Source organism: Budorcas taxicolor, chromosome 14 (assembly GCF_023091745.1).
Source record: "Budorcas taxicolor isolate Tak-1 chromosome 14, Takin1.1, whole genome shotgun sequence".
Classification (NCBI taxonomy): Eukaryota; Metazoa; Chordata; class Mammalia; order Artiodactyla; family Bovidae; genus Budorcas; species Budorcas taxicolor.
Genome location: NC_068923.1, coordinates 21865065 through 21887291, shown reverse-complemented (window position 1 = coordinate 21887291; position 22227 = coordinate 21865065). Strand labels below are relative to the sequence as shown.

General features: G+C 50.0%; 1 protein-coding gene across 1 annotated transcript in view; it reads left to right on the top strand.

Annotated features, from left to right (window-relative positions):
* Nucleotides 1-22227, top strand: part of TG (thyroglobulin) — a 231434-nt gene that overhangs the window by 116045 nt on the left and 93162 nt on the right. Inside the window, exons 38-41 of the mRNA XM_052651771.1 lie at nucleotides 3244-3463; nucleotides 5012-5105; nucleotides 7086-7245; nucleotides 14412-14614. Of these exons, the coding sequence (XP_052507731.1) occupies nucleotides 3244-3463; nucleotides 5012-5105; nucleotides 7086-7245; nucleotides 14412-14614 (677 nt within the window). The remainder of the gene's footprint in view (nucleotides 1-3243; nucleotides 3464-5011; nucleotides 5106-7085; nucleotides 7246-14411; nucleotides 14615-22227) is intronic.

Here is a 22227-nt window from a genome sequence, read left to right as displayed (position 1 = left end):
CTGTTCTCTCTACCCTTTGTCCTTCCTTTTTCTTTCTCTCTTTCACCCCTCCACTCCTTCCCTCCTTCCTTCTCTCTCTCCCTCCTTCCTTCCTTCCTTCCCTCCTTCCCTCTCCCCATTCTTTCATTCACGTGTTGGTCTCTGGTCACGCACCAGGCACTGAGCTTGGGACATTACAGGCATCGTGTTATTTCTTCCTGACATCTTTGTGTTGTAGGGACAGCTGCTGTTCCTTTCTAGGTGATGGGAAAATCGAGGGTCAAAAGAACTATGAGGTTTTTCTAGAGCAGCTGGTCCCTCACACAAACACAGGTCCGTTCATTGCTTCCTCCTCACCACGTGGACCCTCAGTGGCCTGGAGGTCATGAATGCACATCACACCAGGGGGTCTCAGCCCCGACACCACTGACACCTGGGGCTGGATGACTGGATGACCTGCTGTCTCTATCATAGGTTGTTTAATAGCAGCTCTGGCCTCCATCCTATGAGATACTAGGAGCTCAGACCTGTCCTCATTCCTTGTGACAACCCCAGAATATCTCCAGACATTGTCAAATGTTTCCTGGGGTCAAAACCACCTCCAGTTGAGCCACGGCATAGTACCAAACTCCTGAGGAATGGGTAAACTTCCGCCTGTCTGTTGGTCTGCCTCCTCTCCCACATTTATGTTCATCATAAACGTGTATTTTAGACAGACAGAGCTGCGGACCAAGCTGCAAAGCTTTCTCTCTCCATCGGCCCACAGTGAATTGGAGCAAAGAAAACACACCTGTTTGAAATAAATAAGAGAGACTGCACACACATGTGTACACACACACAGATACACACACACACAGAATCTCTTCACCAGTGTTGGTTTCCTCTGGGTGAGGCCCTAACACCTGTGGGAACCAGACACAGGCCGCCTGTCTTAAGCCCCTGAAAATAACATTTGACACTGAGCCTGAGCTAGCACTCATCTCACACGCTAGTAAAGTAATGCTCAAAATTCTCCAAGCCAGGCTTCAACAGTATGTGAACTGTGAACTTCCAGATGTTCAAGTTGGATTTAGAAAAGGCAGAGGAACCAGAAATCAAATTACCAACATCTGTTGGACCATCGAAAAAGCAAGAGAATTCCAGAAAAACATCTACTTCCGCTTAATTGACTATGCCAAAGCCTTTCACTGTGTGGATCACAACAAACTCTCGAAAATTCTTGAAGAGATGGGAATACCAGACCACCTGACTTGCCTCTTGAGAACTCTGTATGCAGGTCAGGAAGCAACAGTTAGAACTGGACACCGAACAACAGACTGGTTCCAAATCAGGAAACGAGTACATCAAGACTGTATATTGTCACCCTGCTTATTTAACTTATATGCAGAGTACATCATGAGAAACACTGGGGTGGATGAAGCAAAAGCTGGAATGAAGATTGCCAGGAGAAATATCAATAACTTAAGATATGCAGATGACACCACCCTTATGGCAGAAAGCAAAGAAGAACTAAAGAGCCTCTTGATGAAAGTGAAAGAGGAGAGTGGCAAAGCTGGCTTAAAACTCAACATTCAGAAAACAAAGATCATGGCACCTGGTCCCATCACTTCATGGCAAATAGATGGGGAAATAGTGGAAACAGTTACAGACTTTATTTTTTTGGGCTCCAAAATCACTGCAGATGGTGACTGCAGCCATGAAATTAAAAGACGCTTACTCCTTAGAAGAAAAGTTATGACCAACCTAGATAGCATATTAAAAAGCAGAGACATTACTTTTCCAACAAAGGCCCGTCTAGTCAAAGCTATGGTTTTTCCAGTAGTCATGTATGGATGTGAGAGTTGGACTATAAAGAAAGCTGAGTGGTGAAGAATTGATGCTTTTGAACTGTGGTGTTGGAGAAGACTCTTGAGAGTCCCTTGGACTGCAAGGAGATCAAACCAGTCCATCCTAAAGGAACTCAGTCCTGAATATTCATTGGAAGGACTGATGCTGAAGCTGAAACTCCAATACTTTGGGCACCTGATTCGAAGAACTGACTCATCTGAAAAGACCCCGATGCTGGGAGAGCTTGAGGGCAGGAGGAGAAATGGGCAACAGAGAATGAGATGGTTGGATGGCATCACCAGCTCCTTGGACATGAGTTTGAGTAAACTTCAGGTGTTGGTGATGAACAGGAAAGCCTGGCTTGCTGCAGTCCATTGTGAAGAGATGGACAAGGGATTGCGAAGAGTCAGACAAGACTGAGTGACTGAACTGAACTAAACTGAGATGATAAAAATATTTTGACTCAATGAATGAATGTGAGGGAATACAGCAGAGGAGATAAGATAAGGCTACAGGGAGGCTGATAAGTGTCTGGAGATTAGCACTGCTGGGAGGGGCGGGAGGCCTATGGAGCACAGGGCAGGATGGCTGGCAGCACCAGCCTGACCTAATGGACCAGGTGGGATCCAGACAGGCACAAAGGGAGGATGAGTGCTGCAGCCCAGGCCTGACCCTTGACCCCGTATGAACCTCGGCCCCATGGGCAGAGCTGGGGCTCAGAAAAGTACAGCTTTGAATCTTACCTCATCACCTTGACGTCCTGACAGCTACCCACCCTCAGCCCCTAAAACCACTTCCTCACCAGTGAAATGTACTTACCGGGTCTGCAGTGCCTCAGTGATAGTTCTAAAATCCAAGCAATCTTAAAGTCAGAAAAAAATATTTTTGTAAGTTTTTGGCAAACTCGTTTGGGTTCAAAATCTGGCCCAAAGTTGACCGAAGAAATGATATTGGGTATTCATCCCTCTTAGCAGGACCAGCCCATACATTTCCTCCCGGAAGTAATTGGCACGTCCAATGATGGGGTTCAAGTCCAGACTCCCCTGGAGGATTGGACCTTGCATGGTCTGGGCCCCTCTGTTCTTTTCAAAATCCAAGTAATCCAGAATCATGATGACATCTGGTCCCAGGGAGCCGAGTCAGGGTTTGTGGGCCTGGGTGATCTCCTCGGAAAGAACTTGAGATGACAGAACTGAGGGAAGGACTGCTCAGTGCCTGGGGAAGATCAGGTGTCTTTGTTGGGTTTCTTTTTTCTTTTTTTTTTCCACATTAGATACTAACATGACTAGACTTAAGTTATTGGGGCCTGAATGAATAACTAACATTATTTTTAAGTACAGAAAGCAGTGTTTGGGCTTTTTGATTTGTTTCTTAAAACATGTCTAGAATACCCCTGAATAGAGCATGTGCTGTGCTCTCTTCCTTCCCCCGCCCCAGACATCCCTCTGCCCGGCCTTGGGACATCTCCACCTTCAGTGCCCATCGCCACCCATGGCCAGCTGCTGGGCAGGTCGCAGGCCATTCAAGTGGGCACTTCGTGGAAGCCAGTGGACCAGTTCCTGGGAGTTCCGTATGCCGCCCCGCCCCTGGGGGAGAAACGCTTCCGGGCCCCTGAGCACTTGAACTGGACTGGGTCCTGGGAAGCCACCAAGCCACGGTAAGGATGGAGTGGAATACATCTTGGGGGGGTGTGGTGTCCAGAGACGCCTTCTCCCATTCTAAGCCTTCAAAGTGAGAGTTGGTAGAATTTGAGTTGTGCATTGGGGATACATTAGCTAAGATGACGTCGAGTGCTTTTACACATAAACCCCCACTTGTTGGTGACTTAACATTGTCTTGGTCCTGCCTCCTTTGGTGATGGAGGGGCTGGTGGGCTCTGCTCCATGCAGTGATGCGGGGACCCAGGCTGGCGTGTCTTCTTCAGCACAGATCTTCCAAGTTTCCTTCTAGGAACCTCCGTTGCCTTCGCATCCAGGAAAGAGAGGCTGTTAGGGCAGGGGAGGTTTCCTTGGGCCACGCCCATGGGCGGGGCACGTTCATCACGTGCCCCAGCGTGGCAGTGGCCGGAACTCAACCCCCCAGCTACGTCTGACCTCAGTGGGGCTGAGAAAAAAGCAGAGAAGGAAAAGCATAGGAGCTTATAATAATAATAATAAAAATAATAAAATAATAATGTAAAAGGCCTTTTCATTCCCCCAATAGAAATGATATTAAAAGGCGTTTTCAAAAATGGGAGAAAAATGGAATATCCTATTTTCCTTCCTCTGCTTTTCCATTTTGCCCATTCCCTCCCATGCATTTAGCACTGTAGACAGTTGACCGACGGGATACGATTTTGTTATTTTTCTGATGAAAGCATGTTCAGAGTATCTGTGGAAGGAGCACCCGTGCCTGCTTCTCACGCCCCACAGCCTTTCCCTCCACAGCTCTGTCCCGAGGACACAGCCACATTCTCCCTGTCCATCACTGCCCATGGCCAGTTGGTGGGCAGCTCTAGGAGCTCAGGACCAGACAGAGGGATGAGCAGGAGGCTCTGGGATATTCCAGGCGAGCGACAGGAAGACTTAAGCTAGGACAGTGGCAGAAGGATGCAGAAAGCCGTGGAAGTCACCACTGGGAGACAAAAGAAACATATAAGCACTAATTAGAGAACTTCACTGGGTTAGGATCCACCCATTTGACAGGTGAGGGAACTGAGGCTTTTGAGTGAAGAGCAGTGAGAGCTCGGTCCATCAGAGCCCAGTACTAACCAGGCTTGGACAGGTAACCATCATGCTTGCTTCAGGTGTGTCCCAGATATGCATCTCAGCTCTTATGCAAGGAGATGTTTCGCAGCACACTTGACTCTGTAGTGATGGAGAAAGCAAGTTGAGGCCCTTCATCCCAGCAGGTCTGCACACTGAAGCCTGCAGGGCCCCGGGGCCCAGGTGACACCCGTGTTCCTCTGCTCTATCTGGGCGGGCACCTTGTCCAGGGGACACTCCTCAGGCCCATGATAGAGAGACTGGCGGTCATCCTGCTCCTTCCAGCATTTACTCACCAATTCCATTAACCATTTCCTGAAGCTGCCTAATTGTTGGTGGGCTGCTGGGCCTTCAGAATTGGGCAGTGGGTTCTGTTGCTGCTGCCGGGCATGCAGGAGGGCTGCGTGTGTCCCTTTAATTGTTTTTCCTGAAAGTCACACGCCATCCATCTGTATCTGCAGGGCCAGGTGCTGGCAGCCAGGCATCAGGACGCCCACGCCTCCCGGGGTCAGCGAAGATTGCCTGTATCTCAACGTGTTTGTCCCGAAGAACATGGTGAGTTGGACTGCCCTTGCTATGTTTGCTGTGAAAGCTGCCCTGTTGGAAATCCCCAACTCCCGCATGGTCCGCCCCGTGCTCTCCTGGCTGGTTCTTGGCTCCCTGAGGCCTGAGAGGCTGAGCGCCAGCCTGGTTCCTCAAGGGCCTCCTCTCAGCTCCTGCATGGGAGCATGGTGCATGGTTATCTGGGTTCATTTCTCTAAGAGATATTCATAAAGCGCCAATGATGGGAGGATCTGTTCTCCGTAGGCTGTAGCTATGAACACAATAAAGTTGCTGTCCTCAAGAGGGCTTTCATTACAGTGGGAGGAACAGAAATAGGCAGTTCAGTTCAGTCACTCAGTCGTGTCTGACTCTTTGTGACCCCATGGACTGCAGCATGCCAGGCTTCCCTGTCCATCACCAACTCCCAGAGCATGCTTAAACTCGTGTCCATCGAGTTGGTGATGCCATGCAACCATCTCATCCTCTGTCACCCCCTTCTCCTCCTGCCTTCAATCTTTCCCAGCATCAGGGTCTTTTCCAGTGAGTTGGCTCTTCACATCAGGTGGCCAAAGTACTGGAGCTTCAGCTTCAGTCCTTCCAGTGAATATTCACGGTTGACTCTGGTTAGGCCCTGGTTTGAAGCCTGTACCTGCCTAAGTGGCATCTAGGATCCTGATGCTGAGTTGAGTTTCCTGTTTGGGGGGAAGAGTCAGAACTCATGAGAGAAAACGGAACTGATGAGCGTTAGGAAATGTGAGTCGTGTTGGCAGATCCCACAGTGCATGTGATGCACCTCCACTTCCTGGTCCCTGAGCCACCAGCAGCCGGAGGCAATGCACTTGGGAGATTTGAGCACAGCAAGCTGCTGAGTGAGATTTGGAACAAGGGCACCTGAACATGGAGGCTCCTCTGGGCTGCATCATAGAGCCTAGAGTGAGGAAGGTGATGGTGATGCCCAGTGCTGGCCAGATCATTCTGGAGATGTTGAATTAAGTCCTGGCTCCAAACCAGCCTGCCACTTACCACTGCCTCCCTGGCCTGGAGAAGGCAACTTACATTTTTTGTGCCCCAGTTTCCTGTTTTGAAAAGTAGGAAGAGAAATAGCATCAGCTCATGAAGTTCTTATGAGAATGGAATAAAACAAGTCATAGATACTGATTAACCAATGAACAGGTGAGAAGAGACATTGGAAATGGCAGAGTGGGACAGAGACTACACCTAAAGCCTGGAGGAGACCATCACTCAGGCAGTGTAGGAGCCGGACAGTGTTGAATGCACTGGAAAGAGCAGGGGCCGGGGGAGGGACCACCTCTGGAGGTCTGTGCCCGTCATCGGCTGAACACCTCACAGCATCCTTCCTTCTGATCCTCCTGACGCTTCTAAGAGGTATCATTCCCATTGGATAGATGAAAAGCCCAAGGCTCAGAGAGGTCGGGTGACGCGCCTAAGGTCACTCAGCTAGTGAGTTATTACTGTAGTTTTGGTCATTCGAGTCCCAGAGTTCACAGCTAGGGCCAGTGAGTGGTGACCAGTGAGCATAACTTTTGCCATAATGTGAGCAAGAAGTTGACGACAGTACTTTACAGTTGATCTATGATGTCGTTGGTCTTCATACCGACTCTAGGAGGAAATGATAGGTATGTTTATTTCTATCTTCTCCCCCCTTTCCCACTTTAGAGGTGTAGAAACAGGCTAGGAGAGGCTTCGTGGCTTACTAAGAAATCACAGCTGGCCTGAGCAGAGGCTTGATCCCCATCTCCTGACTTCAAATCCAGGATCCCTTCCCCATCGGGGAGTTTCCAGTCAAAAGTAGCTTTGCCATTTCTCTCTTGGGCTGCTCTGTTGCCCCTGCCTGGCCTTGGGGTAGGTGTGTTGACACACCCAGAGTGGTGTGTCGGCTCGGTCTGGCACCTATGTGGCAAAGGTGTCATTCCCAAGCTCTGGAGGGGGAGGTGGCCGCCTGCAGCCCCGACATTTCTACACCCCCTGCAGGCCCCCAATGCGTCCGTGCTGGTGTTCTTCCACAACGCCGCGGATGGCAAGGGCAGTGGGGACCAGCCGGCAGTGGACGGCTCCTTCCTGGCTGCTGTCGGCAACCTCATCGTGGTCACGGCCAGCTATCGAATGGGCATCTTCGGATTCCTGAGTTCCGGTGAGTTGCTGGGGTTGGTGGGGACCGCTGACTCCCTGAGCCGAGTGTGTTCTTTGTGTGCGTTTAGTCCTTTCTTCCTAAAACCCCATCCCCTCCTGGCCCCTGGCCCTCCTCCGGCCCACTGAGTACAGCCAGTACCTTCATGAGACGCTCCAGCCATGCTGATGCCCGTAGGTCACATTCGCCACTGATGGAACTCACCACGTGTCTGAAGCCGTTCCAAGTACCTTAAGTGTTTTGTCTTGTGATATTAATAACTCTGTGTGCTTGTGCATACTGAGACCCCAGAGGGCTAGACCCTTGCTCAAGCTCACATAGTCAGGAAAAGGCAGAGCCAGGATTCACCACCAGGGTCCACCTGCCCTGGAGATGCTAAGGGGTGGATAAGAGCTCTGGGGCCTTCAGAGAGCCGTTTCCTGGAGCAAGGGCTGCATAGACAATGATTTCCATCATCACCGTCAGCTGCTGGCCTGTCTCCTTTGCAGTCACAGACATTATCCCTTAGGTTACACCTTCTACCTTCCCACCAGCCCCCAGGGCAGAATTGAGGCTTGGACCAATCCCAGCATCATCCACTGATGATGTCTTTTCTTTCATCTCCACCCCAACCCCACTCCACCCAACCCCACCCAACCTCCAGTGGTAGAGCAGTTGTTTGTTAGGCAGCTGTGGTGGAGGGCAGAGCTGGGAATGGGAATTCCTGGTCTGGGAATCCGAAGAGCCAAGTGTTGTCTGTGTGACCTTGGGCAAAACCCTCCCTTTCTCCAAGTCTCAGTTTTCTCCTCTGTAAAATAGGAGTAATTTTAACCCAACTTCCAAAGTCACTGTGAGACTCACGCGAGCTGCTATGTGTGAAGGGGCTCCAGAGGCTGTGATGGGCTTTGCATGTCCTCAAGGACAGCACTGAGCATCATATCTGTTCTTTGGGGGTCTCATTTAAGACCTAGGATGTCTTGTGTGATGGATATGGTTGGGCGGGTGGGAGGTAACGTGGCCGGAACCACGGCTTCTCCAGAGCCTGGGTGAGCAAGGCAGGCATCCAGCGTGAGCAGAACCCTGGGGTCTTGGGGGATAGGGCTGGGTAGATCACGTGGCTAGAGGCCTTGAGTGTCATAACGAAGACTTTAGGTTTGCACAGCAGACATGAAACGGGCAACAAGTTAAGGCAACATGTGACCAGTGCCGATGAGGGGAGTGTGGCTGATGAACCCATTCCAGGCTTTCCTTCAGGGAGGCAGCGGCGGCTGCTAGAGCACTGGACTCTTCTGCTGGATTTTCTTTCCTCTTTTTAAAAACACCACTGATGTCTCTTAAGTCAGGAGCTCCTTTCGCTAAAGAGATGGTGAAACTCAGAAGCCAGCCTGCAGAACCCGCTTGTGTGGGGCTTTCCACAGACCTAGCTGACTCTGGCTCAGAGCTTTTCCAAACAGAAGAGAATTTCCATATGCTACCTGTAGGTGAGGGGGTGGGCTTATGATTTCATGGGCTGTAATCTATGGAGAATTCCACGGGCTCCTGGGAAGGCAGCCCCATTTCTGGGAGCGGTGTTGGGGGAGGCAGAGAACACCCACCCCTTCTCACTCCTGGCTTGCCACACTGCCTGTTCCTCTGCTTAAAGCAACACTGTCAGGAAGAGAGAAAGAGAAGGACGCTCACCCAGTGTCCGTGTCTCTACCAGATGTCTTTCTCAGATGATGTCATCCCAGTCTCCAGGTACCTCCATGAGGTCAGCACAGTGTGGCCATTTCACAGAGAAAAGCACGGGGCTCAGAGAGGTCAAGGGACTTTCTGCCTCACTTCTGAGTGTGCATGCTCAGTCACTCAGTTGTGTCCCCATCTCTGTAGCCCCATGGACTGTAGCCAGACAGGCTCCTCTGGCCATGGGATTCTCCAGGCAAGAATACTGGAAGTCTGTTGCCATTTTCTACTCCAGGGGATCTTCCCGACCCGAGGGATTAAATCCACATCTTTAGCATCTACTGCGTTGGCAGGTGGATCCTCTACCAGCCCCCTTAGGCTCTTGGTGGCTCAGAGGGTAAAGAATATGCCTAGGATGCAGGAGACCCGGGGTCAGTCCCTCCGCATCTCATCCATCCCAGGCTGCTCACCTCTCATGAGATTAAGCATGTGAAGGCAAACATCTGGAAGCTTGCTGGCACCTCCCAGGGGCTCCCAAGGGTTAACACCACTTCCTTTTCCCTGGCAGGGCCTCCGTAAGTGAGGGCTCTGCTGCAGCCATGTCCGGGCCCTGCATCTGGCCAGCAGCAGCCCTGGCAGTTACTAAGTCATGCCGAGTTGCCACTTCATGTATTTTATCTCATGTGATGAATGCACGCGGCATCTGCTGTTGTAGCTCAGAGTGAAGATAATCCCCCGAGAGTGCCAGACTCCAGAGGCACATTAAGAAAGAGATGGGAGAGAGATGGAATCAGAAACTGATGTCAGCTCTGCGGCTGACTAGACAAACTCGTGTTCTCAGAGAGAAAAGCCCAAACTCAACAGTATTTAGAAGGAGCATGGTTCCTGGTGAAGAGAAGGTGGAAAGGAAGTGAAGGGGTCCCCCTGCCTGGATCTCACAGGCAGGACAGACCCCGCCAGCGTGGGGCACAGTGATTACCCTCTTCTCTCTGGCAAAGCAATGCTGTGAGGGGACCCGGGGCCAGGGGCCTGCAGGGTCAGAGGAGTGGGTGGGCCATGGCCCTCAGGCCTCCTGCAGGGTCTGGGAGCAGAGGAAGTGTGCTTTGGCCTGGGAGCCAGACTGAAGGGCAGGCCCCGTAATGTGCCCATCACCCCATCATCCCGGGAGCACTCAGAGCTTCCCCTTAGAGCCTCCCCTCTGAGGGGTCTGCTCCCCATTTTGATCAGAACAGGCCTAGAGTTCTGCTCCATCACCAGTGCAACTTCTGTTGCTGAAGACAACATAGACTCCACAAAGGGCATCTGTGAGATAAGAGCTGGACCTAAACCTGTTTTATTTTATTTAAGAAAAGACAAATAACTTCTAGAGTGCTTTATATCAGGCTCTGCATCATTCTATTCCTTTTACAAATCTTAACAAATTTAATCATCATAACAACCTGTTGAAGTTGGTACTATTATTATCCCATTTTACAGATGGAGAAAGTCAAGTCACATTAAATAACTCATCCAGGGCACTGCTCAGCTTGTAGGGGATGGAGTAAGACCAGTGCCTGACTGGTCTGGCTCCATAACCCACCTGCAAAGCCCATGCACCATGATCCCTTTTATTGATAGCCATCAACAAGACCTGGGGGAGGAACTGCTGTGAGCCTAGCTGAGGAGCTTTACAAAGATAACTGAATAAATCAAATGAGCAAGCAAGAGTCATTTAGACCATGAGGGAACAACTGCATGCTTGCTGGTGTGTTTTGACCAGAGAGTGGGGAGAACAGAGCTGGAGAATTAGATCAGGGTGGGGTGAGGCAGTTGGAGAGACGCATGATCACGTTGTCCAGAGATCTTCCCCTCACATCCTGGGCTCCCTCCTGGACTGTACATGCCTGGCCAGCAGAGCGCAGCCCTGTCCAGTTTCATGCCCCCGGCAGCACTGCTTGCTGCATATTTGTGGCGGGGCTGAGCCAGGTGAGACCAGAGGTCAGCCCTGAAGATGAAGAGAATGGAGCTCAGCCAAGACCAGACTGTAGGGTGATGAGCACAGGCGATGAGCAGACCCCGAGGTCTAGACTAGGATGGGTGTTGGAAAATGAAGGGAACGCAGACTGCTCAGATGGGCTGAAGTTAATCTTGCTGCTACTGCTTGGTTGCTTCAGTTTTGTCTGACTTTTTGAGACATCCCCCGCCCCCCATGAGACTTGTAGCCCACCAGCCTCCTCTGTCCATAGAATTCTCCAGGCAAGAATACTGGAGTGTGTTGCCAGACCCTCTTCCAGGGAATCTTCACAACCCAGGGATCGAACCCGGGTTTCCTGCATTGCAGGCAGATTCTTTACCAGCTGAGCCACCAAGGAAGCCTGAAGTTAATCTTAGAGGGGAGGAGAAGCCAGGAAGTTAGACTTTGTGTGCAGCAGGAATGAAGGAATTATGAAGGCTTCTGAGCAGAGAAGCTTCCATAAAAAGAGTACCTAAAATTTTTAATGAAAATAACAGAGTGCCTTGCACACCATAGATTTCTCCTTTTTTTTTTGACAAATGTTTGCTGAATTGGATTGAATGTTAGGGTAAAAAGTACTGAGTGTGTATTAGATTTAAGTGCCGATTCTATCTAAAATTTGCTTGTAGGGAACTTCCTGGCAGCCGAGTGGTTAAGACTTCACCTTCCAGTTCAGGGAGTGTGGGTTCCTTCCCTGATCAGGAAGCTAAGATCCAGCATGCCCTGTGGCCAGAAAACCAAAACATAAAACAGAAACAACATTGTAACAAATTCAATAAAGACTTTGGTCCCACATTAAAAATAAAATCTGAAAGAAAATTTACTTCTTGCAACTAAACAAACTCTTTCCCTTTCAAGTCTCAGGTTCCACTGGGGCGCAAAAGGGTTGAGCTAGACCATCTCAAATCAGCTAGTTGGCTGCTCCCTGTGCCTGTCCTGGAGGCTGTCTGCCCCGAGGGCTGAGACCTTGTCTGTCTTGCTCTCTGCACTACTTAACACGGTGCTGGCATAAAGTGAAGCCCAGTTCAGATTTGCTTCCTGAAAGCACCCTCATCTGTGACTTCTAGGGGTCTACAGACCCCAGAATGTCAGCGTTGTCAGTGGGAAGCTGGTACATGGGGGCCTGGGAGTCAGGGACAGTGCCCTCCCTGCCTCTACATTGTCCCTGGAAATGCAGGCCGTGGGCGTCACCTCCCAGATTGGGTCTTGTTCAGCCGCTGCCCAGCCTTCCTGCCCTCCCTGAGACCTTGGAAACAAACAGAATGTGTCTGCAATCCAGAAAAGCCCACAGAGAAGGGTGCCAATGGCTTCATTAAACCCAGAACATGAAATGCGTTTGAAGAAATTCTGAGCATCTCCCCAGCTGGAGGAGTAATTCGAACCATTAAGTCCACCGAGCTGGTGTTCTCGTCAGCTCTTTGTGAACACCAGGCTGGGGAATCAGCATGCAAGGTCTTGCTGCTTTTCTATCTGGGGAAATGGGTTTTTGTTGATAGTTTCTCACCTGATACTGAATCGTGTTTATCGTAAGTGTAGTCATTTCATTCACTTAACATTTCATAAGGACCGACTGCGTGCCACTGGTTTTAGTGGAGGGCGGAGTCTAGCAAGGGGAGCCCATGCTGATAAGTACTCTGAAAGGGAACCCTGACTTCCCCTGAGGCTGCCTGTGAGTTGACGCTGTAACTGGGAGGATGACTGGGTCAGAGGTCGGAGCTACAGTAGGTCAAGGGCAGAGGGAGGGGTCTGGGTGGAGGAAGTCACATGTGCCGAGCCTAGGGTGGGGGAGGGGAGGGCTGCTGTGTTTGAGCATCTGCTGCGGAACCTTGGTGGCTGCTGCACAGGACAGGGGAGAGACAAAGGGAGATGTGCCCTGAGAGAAGGATGACCAGGTCCTGGGGGGCTTGGAATGCACGAGAATTGAAATGGTGCCCTAAGGACCATGAGATGAGATGGGAGACTTTACATAGGATGGGGCAGTGGGTGTGTGTGTACATTGATGTCTGTGTGTTTGTGCAATGGTGTTTTTGTGTGTGTGTGTACCTTGGTGTGTGTACACTAGTATATGTGTACACGTGTGTGTGTGTGTATACACTGGTGTCTGTGTACATTGGGGTATGTGTGTATACATTGTTGTGTGTGTGTGTGTACATTGGGAGTGTGTGTGTGTGTGTGTGTGTCTCAGAGAGAGAGAGAATCAAAATTACAATTTAGAAGATCACTCGATGCACACGGAGAATTCAGGGGCAGGAGGAGTGTGCTGATACAGGAGGCCAGCGAACAGCTCTAGGAGAGACAGGGCAGAGATCAGTGCGGGAGTACTCACTGCACCAGGGGAGGAGGGAAGAGGGATGCAGCTGAAAGAGGAGTCCGGGAAGACCCACAAGCTTGTGCAGGAGAGGAGTAGGTGGGTTTGAGGGAGAAGGCAAGAAACTTCGGAGAAGCTTCTGGTGGGGCACTCAAGAGACTTGGAATCGACTCCCTTTGGGATTGAATGGACCTGAGGTGCCCGTGAGACAGCCTCCTGGAGGCACATGAGGGACCTGGGCCTTGAGAGTGCTGTGGGCGGCGACGTCATCCTGAGAGTCAGCCGCATGTAGGCGGTGGTTGAAGCAAAGGGTCTGCCAGAGAAGAAGGGCGTGAGCCTCTGTTCAGACCAGGACTGGCCTGGTACTCCAGGGTCCTTAGTGGTGTAGACTAAGGAGGGTCCACTCAGTTCAGAAGATGGCCATGGGGCCTGGGCATAGGGTGTCTCAAATGCCAAGGAGAAGAATGTTCTGGCTGTATGTCTTTCTGTGTCTGAATCATTCCATTTTTTAAAAGTGCTGAGCGCTCAGTAAATATTTGCTGGGGACTTCCTTGATGGTCCACTGGTTAAAACCTCACCTTCCAATGCAGGAAGTGCAGCTTCAATCTCTTGTCAGGGAGCTAGCATGCCTTACAGCCAAGAAGTCAAAATATTCAACAGAAGCAATATTGCAAAAAATTCAATAAAGACTTTAAACACAGTCCTTATCAAAAAAAAAATCTAAAAATACAAAATGTTTCCTGAATTATGTGAAAAAGAAGATCAGCTCTACTGAGTGCTGCCGAAGGTCATGGAAGGTGGTGGGAAGGGGTGAGACTGATGGCTCAGGCTGGCCTGGCCTTCGTCATGGAGAAGAGACACGGAGAGTCAGGGGCAACCAGGGAGGATCCGGGGCAGTAAGCACAGCTCCTCTTCTCTGGATGTGCCAAGCAGGGGCTCTGAACACACACTGCCTCTCATCTGAGCAGTCACCCCCTCTAGGATGGGGAAGACTTAGTCCACAGACGTGGAGGGATGTGTCCATGGTCTCCTAGTTGGCAAAGGCTGATGGGAGAATCCCAGCTGGATGCGCCTGATTCCAGAGCCCAGGCTCTCCCACCGTATTGAGAAACCACAATCCTGACCTGAGTGGATGGGAGTCTAGGTCCCCCACAGGCGCCATGTGCCTGATCAGCTGCATCCAGGGTGCACGATCACAGAGGGTTAAAGGCTTTCCTCTTTCTTAAGGGTCCAGCGAGCTGAGCGGCAACTGGGGGCTGCTGGACCAGGTGGTGGCTCTGACCTGGGTGCAGACCCACATCCGAGCGTTTGGCGGGGACCCTCGGCGCGTGACCCTGGCAGCAGACCGTGGCGGAGCCGATGTGGCCAGCATCCACCTTGTAAACACCAGGGCCGCCAACTCCAGACTCTTCCGGAGAGCTGTGCTGATGGTGAGCTGCCCACTCTGTCTTCAGTCTTGCTGAAGATGGTCCTTCCTTCCCCCACCTGACTTCAATTGCCTGGATTTCCTTTTTTCCTTTGTTCTGAATTGGTGTCCTGCCCATGGCCATCTTTCTATGCGTACATGAGCCAGGATGTTACTGGCTACTCATAGCTACTCGTAGCTTAAGTACTAATCCTGTAGACAGGGTAGTGTTAATGATAATGATGATAATGGTGATGAAGGTGGTGAAAATGATGATGACGGTGATATGACAATGATAGGGATGGAATAACTATGATGGAGGAAACCACCTGTTGACCACAGCATAAGCCCTGTTGGCTGTTCTGATTAGCTTCTAATTTTATTGAATGTCCAACTGGTGCCAGGTACTATGCTCATTGCTGGAAGTGCCTTACTACATGATCTGTGCCCTAGTTTTCAGGAAGCTTGTAGTTTACTTGAGAGAGAGGGAACAGACAAGTCAAGCAGCTGTGTAAAAGAGAGTCTTACGGCAGCTCAGAGAGAAGCCCCCCACCAAGCTCAGGGAGCAGGGAGTGCCCTGGGAGAGGGACTGTGCATGCTGATGCCGCAGGCTGTGCTGGCACGCAGCCAGAGTCCTGGCATCAGGGGCTCCTCACTGGCATCTGCCCATCATGCAGTGCGGCTGGAGGGCAGGGTCTGCCTGGACCGTGGAGTGGAGGCTGGGAGGCGGCGAGCAGCCAGACTGCACTGAACCCCTTGGGTTTTATCCTGAGTGCATGTGAGCCCTTGACAGCTTTTGTTTATTTGCCGGTTTGGTTTCCCATCTTAACCGTTACTAAGCGTACCATTCACTGGCATTGGGTACATTCACAACGTTGTGCGACCGTCAGTGTTCATCGTCAGCAGCACCTTTTCATCATTCCAAACAGAGACTCTGCACCTATTAAGCACTATCTCCCCACTCTCCTTTCCTCCCAGCCCCTGGTAACGTCTATTCTACTTTCTGTCTTCTGTGAATTTGCCCACTCTAATACGAATTCATCTCATGTTAGTGGAATCCTATGAGGTCTGTCCTTTTGTAATCGGCTCGTTTCAGGTCCTCAGGGTTCATCCACGTCGTAGCATGTGTCAGAATTTCATTTATTTTTAAGGCCGAGTGATATTGCATTGTGTGTGTACACCATGCTTTGTTGGCCCATTCGTCTGCGGACTGATATCTGAGTTGCTTTCCCCTTTTGGCTACTGGCAGTAGTGGTACTGTGAACATTCTTACCATCGACGGGCCAGACTACTAGAGCTTGGTGGAGGTGTGTAAGGGGGTGGCGCTGGAGGAAAAGAGAGCAGTGAGGAGACTGTTAAGCGACTCAGAGGAAAGAGCAATGGAGAACCGTCAGGGCCAGTGACATGACCACCTGGCGATTCTAAGGCCATCAAACCACACCCAGCTCTGTCCAGCCTTCCGGGGGTCCAAACCGGTGTCCACGAGGAGGGTAGAGAAGTGTCAGTTCAGAGCGCACAGTTGAGGCCAGATGGGCGTTGTCTCCGCCCTGAGAAGCAGCGGCGCCTCCTGCCGCTTTCTCTATCTCCGGCAGCCACAGAGCCTTCTAGAAGTCACTGAGAAGTCTGTGCTCTGTTCAGCCTCCTCCAGGTGCTCTCCTCTGCCTGAAGTGCTTTTCTCCCGTCGTTCTCTTTCCCGACCTACTCGTCTTTCAGGGACTCCTTCCAGACTTTCCAGCCTTGGGTCAGACCCCCTTCCTGTGGCCGCTGCCACCTGTAAATCTCATCCAGCCTTTCTCCCGCTTCCCCACCAGCGCAGAATTACTCTTCCTGCCACGTGTGTCTCTCCCACAGACTGTCAACTCCAGGACAGCAGGGGCCAGCAGTGCCCGGCTCTCCACAGAGCCCGGGGCACGCAACACCGCTGTGTTACGGTTGATGCTGCAGGATTGACACACAGCCAGTGAAGCAGCTGGCTCGCAAACCTGGGTAGGGGAGCCGTGGTGTGTGTCCTGGGACCCACAGGCCGGTCCGCTTCCCTTCCTCCCACCTCTGTCCTATGTTTCCTGTCCTTCGCTTCGGGTGGTCTTCAGTCTGTCCCCGCATACGGGGTCCGTCTGCGTGGCAGGAGCTCTGAGCACAAACACCTTGCAGTTTCTGGGACTGAAAGCAGACCTTCCTGGCTTTGAGTTGATCCCAGAGGGACTCCCCCAGGGCCCTCTCAGAAACCAGACGCTCGAGGGGACCCAGAGGACACCAAAAATGCCTTCCAGTAGGCCCAGAAGGCAGAATTTTCCTTTCAGAAGTTCTGGAGGGTTTAGATGTTTGGGGAATTTCAAAAACGAATCTGTTTTAACAAATGGTAGTGTATTTAAAAATAAATCCTCCTTCTGTTTTAGTCATTTAGAGACAGCTTTTACAACTGTTCCCCGCAGCCTTTGGGATGCATGTGAAATTATTTGGAACTGAGAGAACTAAAATACTTCAATATATTAGCAGTTCCTTCAACGTGCTCTCTACCAACAGATGTTTGGAGGAATGAAAGTGAGGTGGTGATATATTCTTGGATAAAATCTTCAGTCTTTCTGCAAATCTTGGGGCCAGAACTATTGAAATTTGAACGAGACAGACTCCTGTGATAATTAATAGCTTAAATGTGTGGGGCCATAAATCCATTTCAATACATGATCTCATAGGTTCCTGACATTGATTTGCAAGGGACATTTATTTTGTTTCTAATCTAGACATGAGAAAGCCAAGGCTCAGAGATGTTTAGTGACCTGCTAAAGAACACACAGTCAAGAAGGCACTGTTTTAGGGGCTGGAACCTGTGAAGCCGAATCCTGTGTTCTTCCACACTGTGAGAATGTTTCTCCAAGAGCCTGGGATGCGTTCAGGGTCTCAGTGTGTCAGAGAAAGAGCCTAGAATCAGACAAGCTTGCATTAAGATGCTGGCCTTGGGTGAAACCCTTTACTGTACCTGCTTCATGGATAAAATGGGTGTGATTAATTCTGTCTCCTGAGGATTCGAGGAGTCACGATATGAGGTTTGTAAAGTGTGCTGCACCCTGTGGGAACTTAAGAAACCCAGTTCCCCATGTCCGATGCCAAGCAAAGGCAATTCCAAACAAAAGCAGGTCGGGAGGTGGGAGATTTCACCTACCCTCGTGGGAGGTTGAAGAAGGAAGGGGAGGCCGTGTTGCAAGCCTGAATTCTGTGGCACTGACCCCTTGACCAGTTTTAAGAGAAGGTAGAAGAGGTCGTGTCCTCCACACTGTGATTTAAAGGACTTAGAAAAAGTTTCCATGGCTTTCCTACAACATTGCCCCAATTCTGCATTCCTCAGAGTGAGCTCCAGGCCCCGGGAATTGGCCTCACGCTAAATTTTCCTCTCTCCTTTCCCACACAAACCCTGCAGCCCAGGCTCACCAGCTCCACCACCATTCCTAGAAAATGCCATGCCTTCCTCTAGATCTTTTCCACGCTGATCTGTGGTCAGCACGTCCTGTTTTCCACCTGGAAACTCACTCCACCTTTAGGGCTCAGCTGGATGGGACCTCGAAGCCTTTCTCTATCTCTAAAACAGAAAGAATCTCACTGTGGTGAAGAGACTTCTGTTTGGTGACTTTTAGGAATTCTGATTTGTTTTACTTGCTTGTCATGTTTTCTAGCACAGCTTATTCCATTTCTACTGTGACTGCAGGCTTGACTGGGTACAGGATTCATCTCCTTCAGTTCAGTTCAGTTCAGTTCAGTTGCTTAGTCGTGTCCGACTGTTGGCGACCCCATGAATTGCAGCACGCCAGACCTTCCTGTCCATCACCAACTCCCAGAGTTCACTCAGACTCACGTCCATCGAGTCGGTGATGCCATCCAGCCATCTCATCCTCTGTTGTCCCCTTCTCCTCCTGCCCCCAATCCCTCCCAGCATCAGAGTCTTTTCCAATGAGTCAACTAATCTCCTTAGTATTTAGCTCAGCTCCTGGTTCAAAGAGGGCATCTAAGACCACGCTAAGTCCATTAAATCATCTGGGGGCGAGGGAGATGCTAGTTTGGGTCCAGAACCCTGTTTTTACATGTACCTCTTAGGAGTACTCATCCACCCTGCTACTTCTCTTAGTCAAAATTGGCCTCTCTATTCATGGGCTTTGATGCTTCTGTATATATATTGGGATATGTTTTAACGTTTTTGTTCAGTCACTAAGTCACATCTGACTCTTTGAGACCCCATGGACTGTAGCCCACCAGGCTCCTCTGTCCATGGGATTTCCTAGGCAAGAATACTGGAGTGGGTGGCCATTTCCTTCTCCAGGGGATCTCTTCCCAACCCATGAATTAAAACTGTGTCTCCTGCACTGGCAGGTGGGTTCTTTACCACTGAGCTACCCAGGAATCCAGAATAAGTTCACTGATTTTTAAAAATATTCCTGATGGGAATTGGACAGTAGTTTCATGTACTTTAGCTTATATGCAGAGTACATCATGAGAAACGCTGGACTGGAAGAAACACAAGCTGGAATCAAGGTTGCCGGGAGAAATATCAATAATCTCAGATATGCAGATGACACCACCCTTATGGCAGAAAGAGAAGAGGAGCTAAAAAGCTTCTTGATGAAAGTGAAAGTGGAGAGTGAAAAAGTTGGCTTAAAGCTCAACATTCAGAAAACGAAGATCATGGCATCCGGTCCCATCACTTCATGGGAAATAGATGGGGAAACAGTAGAAACAGTGTCAGACTTTATTTTTTTGGGCTCCCAAATCACTGCAGATGGTGACTGCAGCCATGAAATTAAAAGACGCTTACTCCTTGGAAGAAAAGTTATGACCAACCTAGATAGTATATTCAAAAGCAGGGACATTACTTTGCCGACTAAGATCCGTCTAGTCAAGGCTATGGTTTTTCCTGTGGTCATGCATGGATGTGAGAGTTGGACTGTGAAGAAAGCTGAGCGCCAAAGAATTGATACTTTTGAACTGTGGTGTTGGAGAAGACTCTTGAGAGTCCCTTGGACTGCAAGGAGATCCAACCAGTCCATTCTGAAGGAGAACAGCCCTGGGATTTCTTTGGAAGGAATGATGCTAAAGCTGAAACTCCAGTACTTTGGCCACCTCATGCGAAGAGTTGACTCATTGGAAAAGACTCTGATGCTGGAAGGGATTGGGGGCAGGAGGAGAAGGGGACGACCCAGGATGAGATGGCTGGATGGCATCACTGACTGGATGGACGTGAGTCTGAGTGAACTCTGGGAGTTGGTGATGGACAGAAAGGCCCGGCATGCTGCGATTCATGGGGTTGCAAAGAGTCGGACATGACTGAGTGACTGAACTGAACTTCATGTACTTTTTCAAATCATTTTGGCAAAATATGTTTTTAGGATGTTAGTTCTTATATCAGCTTAACCCTATAACCAGACCCATAGTATTTTTGTCTCCTTATCTTTTCATAGAGTTTTGAACTTTTCTCCATAAAAGCTTTGCAAACTTGCTGTGAGGCAAGACCCTTCGTAAGTGGTTTCATGTGTTCTGTGTTACTCTCCAGTCGGTAAACATAGGTGTTGGGAACTAAGTTGGTTCTGCATCTGCTCAGCTTTCTTATCGTCTCTAATACTTTGTCTGCTGGGTCCATTGGATTTTTATAAAGTTATCTCACTATCTGCAAATCAGGTTTATTTCTGTGCGAGAGTGTGTGTGTTTAGTCATTCAGTCATGTCTGACTCTGTGCAACCCCATGGACTGTAACCTACCAGGTACTTCTGTCCATGGGATTTTCCAGGCCAGAATACTGGAGTGGGTTGCCATTTCCTATTCTAGGGGATCTTCCCGACCCAGGGATAGAATTCAAGTCTCCTGCATTGGCAGGCGGATTCTTTACCACTGAGCCAACTGGGGAGCCCTTTTAATGCTCAACTGCTTTAATAAGGAGACCCATCATGAAAGCAGCTTAAATAACGTGAGTTTTTTGTTTTCTCTTTCCCATAACATTTTCCCAGGTGGGGAGTCCAGATATCTCATGATTTCTCTGGGGCCACGTTCCTTCTATGTGTTTCTCTGTCATCCTAGGGTCTTGCTGTCATCTGAGGGGCTGGGTCTGGGTTGCCAGGAACTTCAGGCAGAAGGGAGGGGACGCAAGGAGTGGAGAGCCTCCCCTGGGGACTTAGGTTGGGAAGGACACCGCCTGCCCCCTGCTTGCTTGCAGGGTCCCTTCTGGTTTCACTGCAATGGTCGCAGCCTCTAGAATAGCATCTGGTATCTAGCTGGTGTCCAAAAACATATCTGTGGAAGGAATTCTTGGAAGAACAAATTGCAGAGTTGTCACAAGTAACATGCAGGAGTGTCTAGGCGAGACCAGACTTTCGTAACAATCGCTAAGAGGTTGTTATCTCCCTGGATCTTGGGTGTCCAGCCCCAATGGATGAGACAGCCTCAAAAGTCACGAAACCCTGTTTTCTTATGACTGCACCTCAAGGAGACGCTGATACACTGACCAGTGTGGCTTCCTCTTGTGTTCCCTGGTCTCCTCTCTCTCCAGCTGCAAGTTTCTTTAAAAATCCTTAACCTACAGAGCCTCTGAACTAACCACCCAGAGGCCTCACCCAGGAACCTCTCCCCAGCATGCCAAGAATTAAAGATGTCTTCACGTGGGCCACTTTTAAAGTCTTTGTTGAGTTTGTTAAAACATGTTTCTGTTTTATGTTTTGGCCGTGAGGCTTGTGGGGCCTTAGCCCGTTGACCTGGGATCGCATCCCTCCCCCCACCAACTACATTGGAAGGCGAAGTCTCAACCACTGGACCACTAGGGGAGTCCCCGAGAATTAAATATTTATTAGGCTTATTTTAATCAGGAATAAATACATGATTTAGCAAAATGTAATGCTTCCCATTTGAAACCTGTCCCGCCTCCCGCCCCGCTGAGTTCTCCCCGAACGTTCCAACCATTCGTTGGTTACAACGGAAAGCAATACAGAAGACGGAGTACACACATCTGCCATTGGTGAGGTGGGGAGTTGGCGTCCCCAGAGTTACATTCATTTCCCATACATCGGCCGGCCCTTTAGAAATAGTCGGTGGGGAGTGTTGAGGAAACCACAAACGTCCTCTTGGATAAACACTCTGGAATCCGATGATACAGAAAATCGTGTAAACGCATGTGCACACACCACCAGGGCAGTGATCTCAGACGGCTGGAATGCACATGCTGAACAGACAGACTCTTCCTATCAGCAGCACCCCTCCTCTCCTGGGACCCCTTTGCAACGGCGGGGAAACAGGTCCTAGAGGCAACTGCAACCCCTTCCTAACAGGATCCGGAGAGAATCGCTTCTCCCTCTCCAGAAATTTGTGGTGTTTTCTCTCTCATCTCTTAAAATTCTGTTTGACAGAATTAAGCCACTCTGGTTCCCCTCTTTTCTGGAGCTTAGCATTTTTATTCATGTGGCTGACATGAAGATACTGGATGGATGATTTCTTTAGAACTTATCAAGTTCCTTTTTTCAAAAAATCCAACCAATCTTACTTATCCAGTCCAGCCAGCCCTCCCACTACTTAAGGATCCAGCTGAGACATGAACTCCTGGGTCACCTAGTCCCAGGAGGACATGGCGATCCACTCCAGTATTCTTGCCTGGAGAATCCCATGGACAGA